The sequence below is a fragment of the Oreochromis niloticus genome, linkage group LG2 (genome assembly GCF_001858045.2).
Source record: "Oreochromis niloticus isolate F11D_XX linkage group LG2, O_niloticus_UMD_NMBU, whole genome shotgun sequence".
Taxonomy (NCBI): domain Eukaryota; kingdom Metazoa; phylum Chordata; class Actinopteri; order Cichliformes; family Cichlidae; genus Oreochromis; species Oreochromis niloticus.
The window spans coordinates 30,348,613-30,366,922 of NC_031966.2; the positions used below are offsets into that span (position 1 = coordinate 30,348,613).

Below are 18,310 nucleotides of genomic sequence, written 5' to 3' on the forward strand. Positions count from 1 at the left end.
TGTCTTTTTAGCGTATTTATTCAAGTCTGACTTGCGGTTCATTTAAAGGTTGATCTCGTCAAAATGAAGGGTACCGGCGCGTCATCTCGAAACCTTAGCATGGCAAATGTAATTTATTGTCATCAATGGCTCCATTTGTGACATGAGGCTTTGTTTATGATATTGTTGTACAAGTGACCATGTTTTGAAGTACAAAAAAAAAAGTGGAGAAAAAGAATATAAAATGTACAACAATGTTCCTGCAAAGGATTTGAAATTATGTTGTATTTCCATGAAATAAAAAATGTTTAACTGAAAAAAAAGAAGTTGTATTTAGCATGTTTGCTTTTCGGTGGGTTCTGCCATTTACTTGCAGCATCCCGTATTACCTCTGTCAGTGCGCCCCAGGGTGGCTGTGGCTACAATGTAGCTTGCCATCACCGGTGTGTGAATGTGTGTGTGTGTGTGTGTGAATGGGTGGATGACTGGTTGTGTAAAGTGCTTTGGGGTCGTTAGGGACTAGTAAAAGCGCTATACAAATACAGACCATTTACCATTTACACCTGCACATCCAGGATGTTTTCAGATTTGAGTTTTCCAAATTTGTTTGTTTTAAGAATCTTGTAGAATGAAGCTTGTGTACATACTACATCTGTTACATATGCAAGGTGGCCTATAGGAAGGGTCTCTCATATCCTCGTGTTGGTGTTGTACCTGGATCAACGTAGCATCTCAATCACATTGTTATGTCATACCTTTGCGACTTGGAAAAAAAAATTGTCCACATTCACTCAAGGGGGAAAAAATCCAAAAAAGGGGGCGGTTAGGGTTTGGGGCTATAGTTAGGGATGTGGCTAAGGTTACAGTGTTAGGGTGCTCACAAAACTATGACATCACAACAATGTGACTGGTCACTTGCAATGCTGATACTGGCCCAATGTTAGTTGTGTTGATCAAGGAACAACACCAACATGATGTCAGATTGTGCCTATACAAAGACACAATGTGTACTCACCGGCCACTTCATTAGGCACACCTGTTCAACACCTCCTTAGTGCAAATTTCTTGCGAGCCAATCACATAACAGCAAGTTAGTTCATTTAGACATGGTAAAGTTCAAATCAAGCATCAACCTCAATGAAAAAGGTGATTTAAGTGACTTTGGATGTGGCAAAGTTGTTGAGTATTTCAGAACAACCTTCCCAAGGATTACAGATAATTGCCCGGAAAAGAGAAAATATTCACTTAGCAGCAGTTGTCCAGGCTGAAATGTCTTATTGATGTCAGACGTGAAAGAATTGCCCGTCTGCTGTGAGCTGATAGGAAGGGACCAGTAATTTTAAAAAAGAAAAAAAAGAAAAACTAGTTACAACTAAGGTATGCAGAAGAGCAGATCTGTTGACACAACATGTTGAACCTTAAAGCAGATGGGCAAAAGCAGCAGAAGGGCACACAGGGTGCCACTCCTGTCGGCTAAGAACTAGAAACTCAGGCTACATTTCACATGGACTCACCAAATTTGGACAACAGAAGATTGGTTGAAGATGTCTGGTTTGAAAGAGTTTGATTTCTGCTGAAACATTTTGTATGATAGCTTCAAAATTTGGCATAAAAACATGAAAGCATGGATTCATCCTGCCTTGTATAAATGGTTGAGGCTGACGATGGTGGTGTAATGGTGTGGGGAAATTTTCTTGGTTGATTTTGGGACTCTTATTACCAGTTGAGCATCATTTAAATGCTACAGCCTGAGTGAAAGCATTTCCATCCCTTTAGGACTACAGTGCATTCATCTTCTTGCTTACTTACAAAAAGATAATGGACAACAGGCACTAGATCTCAATGTAATAGAGCACTTTTGGGGTATGGTGGAAGGGATATTTGTGTCATGAATGTGCAGTCAACAACTCTGCCACTTTGGTGATGCTGCCATGTAAATAGGGACCAAAGTCTCTGACGATGATTTATACCACCTTGTTGAATTTATGGTATCAAGAATTAAGGCAGTTTTGAAGAGAAACTTTTGCCCAACACAATATTATCAAGGATAGTGTGTTTGGTGGGTGTATATCAGTGGCATACTAACCATGAGACAAAGAGAAATGTCTGTAGACTTATGACATAATTGTATTAAGACAAAGATCAGGGAAAGGATTCAGGAAAATATTTTCTCCTCCTAAAGTGACCAAGAGCATGGTAACCTCTGTTATTCTTAAATGGAAAAATTAAATGTGCTGCACTGCCTTAACCAGGATTTATCCTAATGTATCTGTGGAAAAAAATAAAAATAAAACAAAAATTGTCTTTGCACCCATTCTTCTCATCCAACCCTATCTGGGTTGGATTCTGTCAAGAATGATAGAAAATTACAAAATAATATGTTGTCAATATTGTAGGACCATAACCCTACAAGACAAGATGATTGAACAAAATATTAAGTAGATGGTTCTGAACACTTATGTAACAATATTATCATATTGCAGAACAATAGAAAAAATAGATACCAAGCATTTTAAAAAACATTTTTTTTGTCTCACTGTGGAGCACATCTGTACATATTAAAGAGAAAAAAATCATTTTGAGATAAACTGCAATATAACAAAGGTTGGAATGCTTTCTGAATGTATTTAAAAATTAACTGGGTTAGCGACCAAAGCCAAACTAGACTTTTGCTATTCTATTAAACAGAATTATTTTACTTAGCAATTTATGCCAGTTAAACTGTTTTGAATTATTTTTGGACTTTTAGTTATTTTAAAAAAGTCGAGCTATGGAGAAACAAGCGTCCATGGTAGGCCATTTAAAAAGACCCGGGGAAGCCCCTCCCCAAAAAAACAAAAAAACAAAACAAATCAAAAACGAGTATGTTAGGTCTGTACAGGTGTACACCGATGAAAGAAGTAAAATATATAATTTCTGCAGTAACGGATTTACACAAAATCCGAAACTACACTTTGTAAGTAAACTTGAGGGCTATTTGAATTTGTTGTGAGAAGAAGACGCTCGCGATATCCGGAACTGCGTCATGGGGTCTGGATTCCTATTGGCCACGGGCAGATAAATCTACGCATGACGTTATTTTGAAATTTCAGCGGCGGAGCGTTGCTTGTCAGTGAGAGCTGCACTGCAGCCTTTGCGACACTTCTAGAAATTCAAAGTTGGTCACATACAGTAGGAAACAATGTCTTTTTCACGAGCTCCTTTGAAGAGATTCAACGAACACGTTGGTAAGAAAAAGCTAACGGCTGTAGCATGCTGCCAATTTCAACCACCTAACGTTAAATAGCTTATGTTAGCTGGCGTACGTAACTAAAGCTAAGCAAGCGTTAAGGCACATTTGGTTAGCTGGCTTTCTTGTTTAACGTATATAAATTAATAAAACATAGCCACGGGTGGTTATTTGTTTACATAACAAAGGCCTGATGGTGTTCATGATACCGCTGTTGATTGTGGTGATCGACATTACAGCTAACGTCTTCTTGTTGTTCGAAGGTTGCGCCCCTCCTCCGGGGTCCTATGAGATTAAAACTGGGGACCTGAAAGGAGCGGCATCCTTTGACAAATCTGATCGATTCAAACCTCCTAAAGCGGGTGAGTGGCTCTGCTACATATAATGCTACAGGAAATGGTGTAACTGGTAACACAACGTTAGTACCACTGTTTTTCTTTTGTGTCTTCAGCTGATGGAGCTGCAATGCCGCCGCCACCACCATCGCCTTCCAGAAATACCTTAGTTTCTCCTGTCCGCAGGACTCTGTCGCTTGATGTCCTTGTGAGTTTAATGTTATTGTTAACGCCACTCTGCAGAGCCTGCTGATCATAGAGCTGCTTGAGATATACAACATTTCTTTCCTTTGTCTTTCCCTTGTCAAAAACTAGCCTGAAGGGTCAAGTGCAAAGAAGGATAGGAATGGCATGACTGCGGAGAGAAAGCAGCAGAAACTACTGGAGAAGGAGGTACACCTCAAAGATTGATAGTCCTCTGTAATCAGCAGCTTGTGTCCTTAGTTATTACTGTGGAACTGGTGCACCAGTAAGTGTTCAAGCTGCTGTTCATCCTGTTGGCGCCTGTACCAGAAAGATAGTTTGAGTTTTGATTCTTCCCAGATCCGGTCCTTGGTGCAACAGCGTGGGGAGCAGGATCGTCGACTACTCTCCCTGGAAGAAGAGCTAAAGAAGGTAGAAGCCAAGCTGTTGGCTGCAATCAGGGAAAGGACCGGGCTCACTGCCAGTGTTACCACACTTGAGAGACAGCGAGCTGAACTCAAGAAAGTCAACGAGTTCCTAAAAAACAAGGTGTGACGATATCTAGGCTTTACTGTATTTAGAAATACCGTCATGAATGTGTTTGGACTTGAATGCTGGGTGTTTTATTTATTTATTTATTTATTTTCAAGGTGTCTGCTGATACAACAAAAAAGAGAATCAATTCCCTTACCATGGAGCTGATGGAAGCTAGGAACACTTTGGATGTTAAAAACCAGGTATGATTCATTCAGTTTGTTAAATCCTATCTTAATATTAACCCATGTGCAATAATAAATGTATTATTTTAAACTGAAGGAAACTGTACTTATCCTTAATGTTTGTGTCCATCTGTGTGTCTTCAGGAATTTAGTGTACTTCAGATTAACACTGAAGGCCAAATAAAAGTTTTAGAAACTGACCTACAAGCTGCAAGGGCTACACTCGCAGCTTTAAAGGACAGGAATAAAGACTTGGGTAAGATTTATGACTATATATCTATCTGTTACATATGTAGAATGTGTAGGTGAACTAACTAGGGATGTTACCTTTCTCTAGAGGACCTCCATCAGGTGACAAAAAGTCAGAATGAAGAGCTGGAAAATGAAAACGCTCGATTACATGGTGAGTTTTCTTTTGGATTTTTCACAAAGTGTGTTGAGTTGAAGTGGAGGGCAAATGCACGTTTTCACCATCTTTGACTTGGGAATAACATTAGTAAGCAAGTAGCATCATCTTTACTGTGTTTCTTTTTAATGCTTTGGTTGCATTCTCTGCCAGCTGTGATACGGGAGCTCAGGGAGGAGATCCGTGTAGTGCAGGGATACCTGGATGCAGCCAATGATGAAAACCAGGTATACACTAGGTTTACATTACCACATGCTGCAAATATGTATTTATTAATTTTACTTCCTCCATCTTTTATTCATAAATTGTGAAAGTCATATTTAATCCTTCTTTGTGGCCATAGGAGCTCCGCTTGAAGATTCAAGAGAAGACACAGTACACTGTTGCTGGTTCCCAAGTGGAGAAACTAAAGTGAGCAAACGCTTAATGTATATCTAATTAGATTTATCTTTACTGCGTGTCTTATGTGTTCATTTGTCATTTTTCCACAGGCAGCTGGAGTCCGAACTAGAGCGGCGTGTTTCTGAGCTTGAAACCACTCAAGATGCGCTGCGGCAAAAAGAGGAGGAGGTATGCAAACTCCAGCAAGATCTGCAGTCAACAAAGGATGCTTTATGGGAAATGGAAAAGAAGTTGGAGAAACAAGAGCAGGAGCTGAAGTCTTCTATGAGTACCATGGAGGAGCAAATAAATTTAGCCAACCAAGATGTTCAAGAATCTCAAGCGACAGTACGCCAACAGGAAGCAGAGCTTTCTAGACTGAGGGAGGTGCTCCGGAGAACGGAGAGGGAGCTGGATGAGCGAGTGGCGCATCTTGAACAGAGGTGTCTGTTCTCCGAGGAAGAGAGAAGTATGTCCATCCTGAGCCAGTGGCTTTGGCTATTCAAGGTACAGAAAATAATTCCAGGTTTGTGAAATTCTTGTTTTTATATATCTTAGGCAAGACTCAGGAGGAGGGACTAAGGAGGGTGGAAGAGTTGAAGAAGGAGCTGGGATTGCTAAAGGAGGCTAAAAAAGAGGAGACAAAGAGATTCACTGAGCTCCAGGAAGAACATGCCAAGCTTACTGAGGAACTGGCAAAGGAAAGGGTGAGACAAACTTTTTCCTGTCTGTTGGGTTTGCTGTTGTTTTTTGTTAACCAAAACTCAGTGCAGTAACTTTTAAGCTGTAACTTATTGTTTCTTTTTTTTTCTTTTCACCTCTCCCTGCAGTCATTAGTGGACTCCCTATCTGTGCTAGTGGAGCAGGAGCGAGAGGATTCTGAGAATCGGTTCAGACAGCTAAAGGAAGAGATGGAGGAGGTCCTGGGAGAGCTTGCCCTTATGGAAGAACAGGAGCAGAAGAATCAGGAAATGACAGAGAGTCGGGAGACCCTCCGAAGGCTGCAGGAGGAAAATGAGGAGCTGGAGAGACAGCTGAGTGATACAAAAACACTTTTGGAGAGGTGAGCAACCAAAGGGCAAGCAAACTGATGGATGTCACTGCCCATGTGTTACTATTTAGACCCACTAGACTGGCAGCATGTCCTGGCATGCACTGTAAATAAAGCGGGGAGAAAATAATTGCTGTGCATCAGTCCATCACAAGCGTGACAGAGTCAGTGGGTCACTGTCTATTTCTGTTTTTGACCAATTTAAAGTTTCCAAATGTACTGACTTCATCCTTGGTGTATAAAGGAAGGAGGGCACTTGGTGACCATGTTTTTTTGAGAGTCTGGTAAATGTAAGAGGTTTGGAGGGCCATGTCACTATAATATTGATGATGTGCACCTTGTAGTTAGGGCTGCAAGCGAGGATTTTATTACGACTCAAGGTTATTCCATACCATAGTCTAATTCTCTTATGGTATGTTTGCACCAAACACAAATAAAAGTTTGGTAACACGAGAATATTCGCCGCAGTCGAGAAGATAATTGGAATGAAATTAAAGAAGCAGTTTCATGAGTAAACAGAAAGTCCTATTATTCAATACGTTCACTCCGTAACACTACATAAAAGTGAAGTTAAACCATAGAGCTGCAGTTCTCTTCAAATAGCATCAGTAAGCTCTTCCTCCAGTTTTGATAGTCAGTGGCATCAGGAGGAAATCCCAGCGGACGGGTTTTCACGAGGCAACATGAAGCGAATATTTTATGGAAGTTGAAGTATTCACCCCAAATCACCTTGTTACGTAGACTGTAGATGTATAAAATCAAAAAGTTTGCACTGCTATTGTTGCAAGCACAGTTATTCCATTATATTTTCCAGTATTATTATTTATTTATTGGTGTGTAAACAAAAAAAAAACAAAAAAAAAAATCCAAACCCAAAGATACAGTATTATTAATTTATTAATGTTTTTAGCAAGTTGAGGAAGAAAAAGTTTAAAAAACTGTCTCATCTATTTTTCTAAATGCAGTGTTACTTGATGCATTATGTGACCACTGATTGATTTTGTATATTTTTTGATACTTCTGTCAACTGTTACAATGGATTGGGTGTTTTAGGAACGTAAGCTCAAGATGTGTCTTTTTTTGTTTTGTTTGTTTTTAAGTAAAAGCAATGACGTGACAGCTGTGAAAGAGGAGCATTTAGCGGTTGTGAGAGTGCTTGAAGAGGCGCACAGAAACTCCCTGAGCAAGATGGCAGAAACTGTCACGGAGCTGGAAAGGTGAGCGCTCGAGCGTCTGTGGTTCTTGGATGTGTCTCTTGAAAAGCCAGTTTGATTTGTGCTTGCTTTAAACGTAGAATTCTGCCACAGCGTGGGTTTCACGGGATGCTCGTTTTAATTTTCAGTACCAGAGAGGCTTTAAGGGAAGCAAAGGAAAGGCAGAGAGAGCTAGAACTTGAAATTAAGGAGGTGATGCTCACAGGGTTTCAACAGAAGGAGGAGGAGATCAAGAGAGTCAGGGAGTGGTTAAAAGAGCAGCAGGAGATACAGTTAGCTGGAGTGAAAGCCAGCAAGCAGATTTTGAGGTATCCTCAAAAAAAGCACGTTTTTTTTTTTTTTTCTTTTTTTTGTATCTGTGTTAAAATAATTGTCACTTCTCTACCTTTCTCTTTGACTTTGTAGAATGTTGCTGGAGGTGCAGGCTTGCCTCGCACAAAAAGATGATGAGATGAAGGCCGCGGAGGCGAGCCACACTGTTCAGATCAGTCAGCTACAGCAGGAGGTACAGCTGCAGAAAAAGGAGAAAGAAGACGCACTGGGACAACTGGGGGTAGAGAGAGGTCAGAGTGTAGCTCAGCTCCAAAAAGAGAGGGAAAAAGCCCAGAAACTGCTGGAGGAGATCAGTGAGGAAAAGGGGGAAATGATGACACAACTCAAACAAGAAAGAGAGGAGAAGGTTAAAATTCAGATCGCCCTTCAGGACGAGAAGGAAGCATATGAGGTTGAAAGGAAAGACCACCAGCGGCTAAGGTCAGAGGTGATCAGACTACAGACTGAGCTCGAGAGATTAAAGGAGGAAAGGAAAGGTCTACTGTCTCAGGTAGAGCTCAGAGACCAATCTAAGGTGGATCTTGAAAATCAACTTAGCACAGCCGAGCAGGCCAGAAATCTGCTTCAGTCTCGCCTGGATGAGGTTGAGCAAGAAAGCGAGAGCTTCCAGGTCCAATTAGGCCTCGCAGAGGAGAAAACACAAGCCCTGCAGCGCGAGTTGGACGAGGTGCGACAAGACGGACGAGCTCTGAGAGAGCAGGTAGAAGTACTGACTCAGGAGAAGGTTACACTGCAGTGGGAGTTGGAGGAGCAGCGGCAGGAACTGCAAAGACAAATAACTGAAGCGCAAGAGAACAGGTGAGAGAGGTTGATCTTTTTGTGTCCTCTTGAGGTTTCTGCTGTTAAAATTTGTGCATTTTTAACTCATCCTACATTTTCTTTTAAGCTCTTCAAGTTCAGAGACCGAGCACTGGAAGAAACAATATGAGGAGCTGTTTGCCAAAGTCAAGCCCTTCCAGGTCTGTGATTTATTTAAATGACAACTCATAGAAACCCACACGTGTTTTCATTAAAGCTGCATTAATTAGTATTTTTAGATTAATAATGGCAAAACCCTTCCGCGTTTAATTGGTTTAGTTGACAGGGTGCATGCACATTATGTTTATCCTACCAGCAAAATAAAACTGCCACATATGAACCCGCAGACAGTTCTCACCCACCTCTGCTGTTCAGGCCATCTTTCAGTCGTGTCTTCCAGCTCAATTAACAGCTTCAGTCCTTCTACACACTCTCTTTGGAGCTCCAGAGTTCTAATAATCCCACTTTACTCTATTCACCCAGCATCAAATGGCTCATAGACACAGTTAGTGAAGAAAGTGATTGGGGGGGAAAAAGTGGAGGCTTTTAGCGGTGAATGGAGTAGTACTTGCACAGTACTTTTCTAGTCTTACCGATTGCTCCAAGTGCTTTTAAGCAACTAAAAGGCAAGACACTTTTTTCCCCCCCAGAAGTTGGTGAAGATTTGAAGAGTAGAGAGATGTGTATTCATCAAGTGGTCAAATCGAAATGAATGTTGAAGTCATAACATTTCTGTGAACACACAGTTATCACATTCATAGTGAAAACTAATTAATGTGTGTCTGCAGGAACAGCTCAATGCCTTTGCAGCAGAGCGAAATGCACTACTTAATGAGAACGGGGCAAACCAGGAGGAATTAAACAAACTGGCTGACGCTTACGCTCGCCTCTTGGGACACCAGAACCAGAAGCAGAAGATCAAACACGTGGTGAAGCTGAAGGATGAGAACATCTCTCTAAAACAGGTAAAATGTGACGCAGAATCGCCTGCCTTCCAAAACGCAGACATCATCTCAAGCTAACACGCCTCTACCCTACACCCTCCCCACCTTCTTTTTATTTATTTATTTTCCCTTCTTTTCGTGTGTGTGTAGGAGGTGTCTAAGCTTCGCTCTCAGGTGAGCCGGCTAAAGACTGATCTGGAGCAAGTGAAGTCAAAGCTCCCTGGTGCTCCTCGCCGCAGGTTTGACCCCAGCAAAGCTTTCCAACACGATAAGGAGAACAGGCAAACTGAAACATCTGAGCCGCTTAAAGACGGTAAGCACTTTCATCTAGCCAGAACTTTGAAGGAATGATGAGATGAAATAAGAATTGAATTTTTGTGGATGAGTCTCATTTTTATGTAACTCCTAAAGTGTTTTTAAAACTCTGATTCTCTGTTTGTTTTGTTAGGAAACCATTATGGACTTTAGGCTTTAGGACTCTGCTAGCAGCGCTGCCAAGAGACTTTCTGCGATCTAGTATCTGTGGGTTATGAGAGTGTAAACTGAGGTTTTACAGCCTTTTGTTTTAATAGATTGTTTTAATGTGTACATTTTGTGTTTGGATTTTTTGTTTTTATGTTTATTTTTATTTTTCTTACAAAAACTGTGTAAACTTAATGAGGTAAAAGATGGAATAAGGTCTTAGATGCTAACAATTGGAGATCAAAAGTCTAACTGGCTTAAAATCTAAGGTGGATTTTGTTAACTGAATTTTAATCTTTTTAATTATTCTTAGGGTTGTAGTAATTATCTCATGGGGAAAAGCTCTTAATAAATCTGACTTATTCTGTAAATAAAGACAAATTTTAATACTCTTCTTGCACCCAATGGTTCTTGAGATTTATTCACATGCTAGGTGTAAAAATGCTTTATAAGGAGACTTTTTTTTTTTTCTTTCTTTTTTTCTCTCATTTGGATGATTTTGGCCATGTCTATCCTCAGCCAGAAGAGAGCACTCTAGGACTGCAGCCACAGGTTGGAGTACAGCAAAAGGCTACCGCAGCCCATGTTTCAGCTGCACTATATATAAGCGACAAAAGAAAACACAAATTCACATCTTTGCAGAAAAGAGCCTTGGGTTATGGGTCAGGAAGCTTTATTTCCTTCAGTTGATAAGACATAGCCAGCAAGTATCAGGCCAGAAATTGACTTCGGGACCTTTTTACAGGCTATGAGTGGTGCTCGTTGTGAAGTGGCGAGTCAGTCGCAGTAGCCCTCCAGGTGGTAAATGCTGCACGGCTTGTGGCAGCACTGCTCCACGATCCCTCTCTTCACTTTGGGCTCGTCGCGGCCCGACAAAGCCCTCCACAGTCGCTGGTCCTGTCTGGCCCTTTTAGACAGGAACCCTTTGAAGTGGAGAAAGTTTCCACAGCCCTGTGTTAAGTCCTGATGCTGCTGTGCAAATCTCCAGTTCCGCAAAATACCATTTACTGTTCACACTTTAATGGAGACTTAATGGCTAGTTAATCTGATCTCCCCAATCCATTTAGTCTTGTTAGTCTGTACTTCAAGAGGAGATATGATGGAGCGCTAACGGAGGCATATCATAGCTTACACCCCTAATGTTAACGTCGAAACATCAATAGAGCGTTTGATGCGGAAGATCCAAAAAAGTTTCTAGAATATAACATAATGAATAATTTAGGGATTTCACAATTTTGATCAACTGGTTTTGTCACAGCATAGATGTTGAAAGCTACAAACCACAAGCCTGGCCACACCACTGAACTCAAAGGAGCCTGGAGTTAGGCTTTGCACACTAATGATGACTCAATACATTGATATAGTTCTGTAAAGTTTTCAGCATGTTGTCCCTAAACATTTTTCTTCCAGCTAGCATCCAATTTGGCATTTTCATTAGACTGAGTCTGAACTTTGAACACTGTGTTCAGAGACTAGACACACAAAGCACGACTGGGGTCTTGGGGTGATGTCATGCTGTTCCTTTCTGAACTCCCACCATCAAGGGGACAATTAGAGCTTATTTTACACAAGTCAAACAAAAAAGAGGCAGAACAGTGGTCTTACCGAGCAGATGTTCCACATCCCGCTTGTGGGTCCGGCTCGGATTGTAGAAAAAGCCCCTTTCTCCACACACAAAGTAGAGGGCGTCCACCAGGTGGGAACCACACAGATGCTTGAGGGGGACCGAAGACCCCCCTGGAGAGCAGAGCATCAGCAGTAACAGCATGGACACCGCCCATGATACCCTGGCCATACGAGGGAGACCGCTTGAACAAAGGACAAAAAGAGGACTTCATACACAAACATTTGAAAGCTATTCAGATTTTTATTGTGTTGGGTTTCAAAGAAAAGTGTAAAACTGAATTCAGTTATCAATACATAACGTCTCAAGGTTGGGAAGAGTGAAAGTTAGAGATGAAGTGATGCCGAATGATGACTTTTCCTGGCATTTTCTGTTAATAACTTCTTGTGAGATTCTACCTAATAGCTGCAAAGATGAGGCACATGCAATACCCCAACTCAAAATTTATAAAGGAGAGAGGGGGGAAAAAAGCAAATACGGCATTCTTTGATGGAAATGTCATGTGAAAAAGAAGGTCTGTGGAAGAGTCGTATTCTCCAAATTTTCAGTCATTCCAAATGTTACATCTTGATGACACACTTGGTCTTTACTCTGTTTTTCACAAGGCTAATGCAACATATAGTGATAAATAGAAAATCATCCCTAAAAATGTAATATTTTTGTAATGTTCTACATTTCATAGGTATTTTTTTTTCTTTTTAGTTTTTTTAGATTTCAGTCACCCAAAGTTGAGCCTAATGTTACTTCTGCACAGCCTCTGTTGAAGTAGATTGAAAATTGATTTTGTTCTCAGTCCGTTTGCTTTACTTTTATCCCCAGTTGAGCCAGATTTTATGATGGCCCCATCAAAGCTAGAAAGAATATGCCCCAGAATCACCAATGTGGATACTGTCAGTGTATCCTCAAGGTCAGCCCACACCTTGCTGTCCAGCTTAGCAGTTACAGTGCTCAAGAGTGGAGATGATTTGTCCAGTATTACAGAAGTGATATTAGTTAAATCCCATTTGTGATGGATATTCTTGCACGTTTGAAGTTCAGCTTCTGTTTCAAGGTGAAAAACATATTTAGCAGTCATTTAGAAACTATATAGACCTTTTGTGGACATCATATAATGTACTGCAGATTATTGGATTGAAAATAAATCATTTTAACAGTGTCTTTAACAATGCACCTGTGCCAGACATTACAGCATTGGCAGAGCACTCTATCGGGTCCGCCACTCCTCTATCCCTCTTGGCCTTGTGCCAGGCTCCTTGGCACAGTAGATGGGTTGAATTATAGATTCTGCCCACACTTTATTTTCATCCTGGTTATTATACACATAAATTTTAACAGCGGAAATCTTGAGGGAATACAGAGAAACTTGCTTACCTGTGTTTGAGGCCTGAGTGCAGCAGAGCAGCTGGTAGTTAAAGATGAAAAGGGCCTAGGCCTATAGGGCTATACTGGTAGAGAACATCTCTACTTGGCTACCTTTGCCCCTTTATAACTCTCCACCTGGCTTTTGTCAGCCTCAGCGGAAAACCCTAAGGTCCTCTCATTAACACCCTGACCTGTAAGCATGCTGATCTGCTCTTCAGTCGCACTACGTCATTTAACTGAGTGTGGACCTGCAATAACGGGATATAGTTGAGAAGGCAGACATCCAGTGATGCCCAACTCAACCCCCGCTGTGTGTTGTCCTGACTTGCTCTGGTAACAGGATGACAGACAAACACCATATGTCATGTTCTGATCACAAGAGCCATGGACTTCCAAGTTTGCCAGTGACCACTGCTGGTGTTTTTAGGTACTGTCACATAGGACTCATGAGAATAATGTTTGTGTCATTCAAGTCCAAGTTACAGATGTATATATGCAAGTCCATATGGATGTTTTTATTTAGTCAAGAAAAAAGTTATATCGTATTATATCGTGTCTTTATCCCCATATCACAATGTAAAAGACACACACACACACACACACACACACAAATATTATAGAAATCTCTTAAAAACTTGAAAAATAAAAATGACTGACTACTACTAAAAGCTGAATACTAGCAATTTTGGCATCTAATCAAAAAATAACAATGTGCTAATGATGTCACTTTGAGCAAAGAGGTTTTATATATATATATATATACATATATGTGTATATATATGTATATATATATATATACATATATATATTACATATATATACACATATATGTATGTATATATATATGTATATGTATATATGTATATGTATATATATATGTATATGTATATATATATGTATATATATATATATATATGTATATATACAGTACACACACACACACACATATATATAAATATATTATAGATTTATGAAATTTATAATAATAATAAATATACTCTAAATCAGTGGTTCTTAACCTGTGTTCGATCGAACCCTAGGGGTTCGGTGAGTCGGTCTCAGGGGTTCAGCAGAGCCTCCGCCATGACATGCACGGCTCATTTTGTGCACCAGGAGAAAAAAAGGTCTATGTTTTGAATTTGAAAAAAAAAATCATATTTTATTTTTCACTAAAGAGGGGTTCAGTGAATGCGAATATGAAACTGGTGGGGTTCGGTACCTCCAACAAGGTTAAGAACCACTGCTCTAAATGATAAAATACTCAAAATACTCCAATCAAATTTTGTCCAAATGTATTTTATGAAACTAATTATGAATTAGAAATGTTGTCACATTTCTAGATGTTGTGGACATGTGGATTAATAGTTTGCTGACATTTTCTTAAACAACTTACACTCAGCAAATGCTGTAGATGATGTGGACTCAGAAAATGTATTTTTAAAAGGACACTAGAAAAACTTGCAAAGAGATGCAGATATTTATAAGATGACTGCTAAAAGCATGAACCTGGTTATTACAGTACCAGCTATGGTTACGGTTTCTAGGTTTAGGAGGGAATTTGGCACCATGTCACAAACTTTTATCTTTCCAGGTCTTATCAGTGTTGTTGCGCTTTTATTGAGGAATAATAATGATAACACAAAATGAACAAATTGCATTTGTGTTCCTACAGCTTTACTGCTTGGACCCATAAAAAGACAAGTAATTCTCATAATGTAAAATCATGTTTACCATTCACTGCGTGCAACCAGTAAATATATTCATCATTAGTTTTGTTAATCTAGTTACAGTTCATAGTAGTTACATTATTATATAGCTTTTCTATGATATCATATGAACTCGTCTTTGTGTGATATGGACTGGAAATATTTTCTTTTTTTTATTACATTACTGATCTTGCAGTTAACCTAACATTTAATACTGTTTCCCAATTCTATTCAAGAATTAGCATTATTTGAGTGTATGACTTATGATGTAGCATCAACCTTCAGAAATTATTCCGTGCAGCTGAGGAATCTGCAGCTTCAAAGCTTTGTGTGTTTTTTGAACTTGACGAGACGATTGCATAAGCAGTGGGGGACTTTAACAAGCATCTGGAAATAGAGGAACGATCTAAAAAAGGGGTCTCCAATTCTTCAACAATGTAGTTTCATATTTTTATTTAACACTTGATGGGGTTATACAAAACATTTCCTAATGAAACATTTACAGACGTACCATTCTATTGAAAGTCAATATTTAGTATGACCACCTTTATTCTTCAACACAGCCAGAACACTCTTAGGGAAACATAATTTCTTTAATTAGTCTTTGGGAATAGTTCTCCAGGCTTCTTGAAGGACATTCAAAGCTCTTTTTTGGATGTTGGCTGTCTTTTGTTCTGTTTTCTGTCAAGAGGAACCCACACTGCTTCAATTATGTTGATGTCCAGGCTCTGGGGCGGCCAATCCATGACTGAGAGTGTTGGCATTGCCGAGTTTTAGGAATCACTTTGCCAACTTTACGCGATACCTTTGGTATTTTAAAGAAATGGGAACAATTTATGTATTTTTGTGATAGGCTGCTAGCAACAAAGTGCCTAAATGTACAATGTAAAATGGGATTTATGAATAAAAGATACCTGGTAGCACTTCCGACACTGTTTCCTTCACATGTCTTGCCTTGTTAAAATAAATAAATATTCTTAACAGCAATATCTGTACAATTTTTTTTGTAACATTGTTACTTATTTAAGCCTTTTGTAACTATTCTTTTGCAGTTCCAAAGACAGATTTATACATTATGTTTCCAGCTCTAATGGGCCATGGGCATTTATGCTTATGTTATTAATGCTATAGTCCTAAAGCATACACAAACACAACAAATACAACAGTGACAACCGAAGCAGAATTTGTCCTCTATTAATGTTTCTCCATAGATCAATCCCACAAAAGATGCTTAATCATGTTATTTAATGTGCAGTGATTTCTCATTCCACTCAAAAGAGCATCCATAAGTCTTAGTATTTCTTCTCTGTGTAAATCTAATTGATTCATGTTAGGTAAATCTGATGCTGGTAATTAGTTTTTATCCTGAAAGCACATGTGTTCAATCAAAGATTTCATCTTTGCTTTCGTTATTTTTATTTAAAGGAGTTCTGTGCTGCTTTTCCCTTATGAATAGCAGAAGGAGCCGGAGCTCCTTATGGAAATTATAAAAACAGGAATGATCTCTTATTAGCTATTGTACTGTACCAAACAAGGGAAAAGCAAGATTAAGAACTGTTTGCATGGTAGAAATGTTATAATTTAATTTCCATTCGCACAAACACAGTTTATGCTCACATTTGACCGCTGATTCATATGGCCTATACTTGTGTTTTAATAGAAACAAGCAAGACAGCTACAGCCTGGAAATTCTTCTACATGTTTTTCACCAACTGCCAGAGACTAATTAACCCAAAGTTCAACTTGTTGTTCATTTATTTTCCACAAGGGGAATGAAAGCTGTTTCTAATGAGTAGACAGAAATAATCTTGTCGGTTTTTACCATTTTGAATATATAATTAATTTTTTTTCATGGCTGACATGATCTAATATTCTTTTAATCAGTAAAAGAACCTCACATTAAGGGTTCCGTGTGTTAACACGGCTTTTAGGGACCTCAGAAATAATTTGAAACAGATTTCAACAAAAGAGGCGTTATAACTAAATGACATTAAAGAAGGGAGGGTCTTTTGAGGAATGCTTACACAGTGGGTTAGGAGGGAAGCTATACAGCACCTTAGCTCTGCAAATCGAGAAGGTGTTAAATGCAGAACCAGGAAAGGTCCAACTTTGCCATGCTTTGAAACTCGTTCCTTGAGGGATCAGAGCAAAGCGGCAAGAGCTGCGAACAACAGACACATCCTTTCCTCCCCAATCGCATGGCTGCTTCAAACATGCACATCAAACAGCTGAGAACTAGCAGACGCCCTAGACATGCAGAGACAGACAAAAGTTGGGTGGAAAGTCGGCTGGGTCCCTAAGGTGGGAGTTACGTAACTCCTCTTCTCTTCTACTGTGTTTGAGGAGATAAAAGGGAGTGAGGAGTTCAGGCTAGTGAGATGTTGTTAATCTGCTCTGATAGGGAGCCTTTTTACTCCCATAATTATCCCAGACTTTCTGAGGATAGAAACTGAAGAGACTTAGAACATTAAAAAATCGTTGACTGACACAGCAGACAACAGAAACAGCTTGGATCATTATATTTTTATGTGAGATTTTGAACCATAGAAGGCAGAAGTAATGAGAGAGATTTCCATAAGTCAACCCTGAGAAGCAGATACTGACGCAAAGCCTTTCGCGAGGATTCATCTGTGCTTTAATGGAGCAAATCTTTGAATATTGAACAACTTCTATTTAAAACGACTCCAGGCCAAATAAGGAAAACATCAAAGAAGTGTCCAAAAAAAAAAGTTGAGAATTTCTTTTTTTGAATGTTTGGCAAGGGCAAAGAGTTTGGATTCTGGCAGGTCAAAAGCCCCTGTCATATCCAAACATTGTGTCATGCATGTGTGTGCAGACACACAAAAGACAGACTGGACACGTCCTCCTGTTCCAGACACTGCCCTCCATGTGTGTCACGGCCTGCTGGCTCAGATCCATGACAGAACGCCACAGAGTTTCAAAAATCCTTGGTTGGAGTGTGTGTGTGTGTGTGTCTATACTGTGAGTGAGAGGGTGAGGGCTGCCCTGGTGTCTGAACTCTCATGTCGTGCCGGTGACAGTTGCTAATGCAGTACTAACCTCTGTCATGACCTACTTTGCTATGCCACCTTTGTCCAGATCCTTACATTACACACACTCAAGTGCACACACTCACACGAAATATTAAAAAAGAAAAAAAAGAAATGAATCCCCTTACAATTCCAAAGACATTTCTCAAAAACTATACTTGTGCACACACAGACGTTTGAGCCGATTAGAATTAGGAGCTGACAGCATGGGTTGGGGGACCGAGCTTGGTAAGAGCATGGTTTGACAGCTGAGAAAATGACTACATGTTATAAATGTGACAAGCCCCCAAGAGAGAGGTGATGCAGGACAGAATGATGGCCAGTTTGATTTTCAGCCCAGAAAATAGATATCTATTTAAACCCTCATGTGACTGGCCTTTTCAAGTTGAGCTCAGCGCAAGACAAGAGAATTTCATTTAGGAGTGCCATTTTACTACTTTTTGGTTTGATGGATTGATATGGGAGCTTCTGCTTCTTCTCTGAAGGGATTTTTTCTCCCCTTATCAAATCTGAAGGGAAAAGGATGTTGTGACT

At 39.8% G+C, this 18,310-nt stretch overlaps 2 protein-coding genes across 3 annotated transcripts; one reads left to right on the top strand and one right to left on the bottom strand.

The window, feature by feature from the left end:
• The first annotated feature begins 2,980 nt into the window (after positions 1 to 2,980).
• On the top strand, positions 2,981 to 10,434 carry hmmr (hyaluronan-mediated motility receptor (RHAMM)). 2 transcript variants are annotated; one of them, XM_003445911.5, is made up of 20 exons: positions 2,981 to 3,206; positions 3,472 to 3,570; positions 3,660 to 3,751; positions 3,859 to 3,936; positions 4,087 to 4,275; positions 4,377 to 4,463; positions 4,590 to 4,701; positions 4,783 to 4,848; positions 5,005 to 5,078; positions 5,195 to 5,262; positions 5,343 to 5,701; positions 5,791 to 5,939; positions 6,063 to 6,295; positions 7,384 to 7,500; positions 7,626 to 7,805; positions 7,903 to 8,628; positions 8,717 to 8,789; positions 9,417 to 9,593; positions 9,723 to 9,885; positions 10,021 to 10,434. In XM_003445911.5, the coding sequence occupies exons 1-20, from the start codon at positions 3,161 to 3,163 to the stop codon at positions 10,038 to 10,040; spliced, it is 3,108 nt and encodes a 1,035-aa protein (XP_003445959.1). In that variant the 5' UTR covers positions 2,981 to 3,160; the 3' UTR covers positions 10,041 to 10,434. The 2 variants fall into 2 exon arrangements, with proteins under 2 accessions (XP_003445959.1, XP_005468073.1); XM_005468016.4 differs by lacking the exon at positions 7,626 to 7,805 and having other exon boundaries at positions 2,983 to 3,206.
• A 256-nt stretch (positions 10,435 to 10,690) lies between these two features.
• Positions 10,691 to 13,270, bottom strand: insb (preproinsulin b). Its single transcript, XM_003445823.5, has 3 exons — positions 13,030 to 13,270; positions 11,640 to 11,842; positions 10,691 to 10,957 (listed from the first exon to the last, which is right to left on the bottom strand). The coding sequence occupies exons 2-3, from the start codon at positions 11,827 to 11,829 to the stop codon at positions 10,812 to 10,814; spliced, it is 336 nt and encodes a 111-aa protein (XP_003445871.3). The 5' UTR covers positions 11,830 to 11,842; positions 13,030 to 13,270; the 3' UTR covers positions 10,691 to 10,811.
• Positions 13,271 to 18,310: the final 5,040 nt, after the last annotated feature.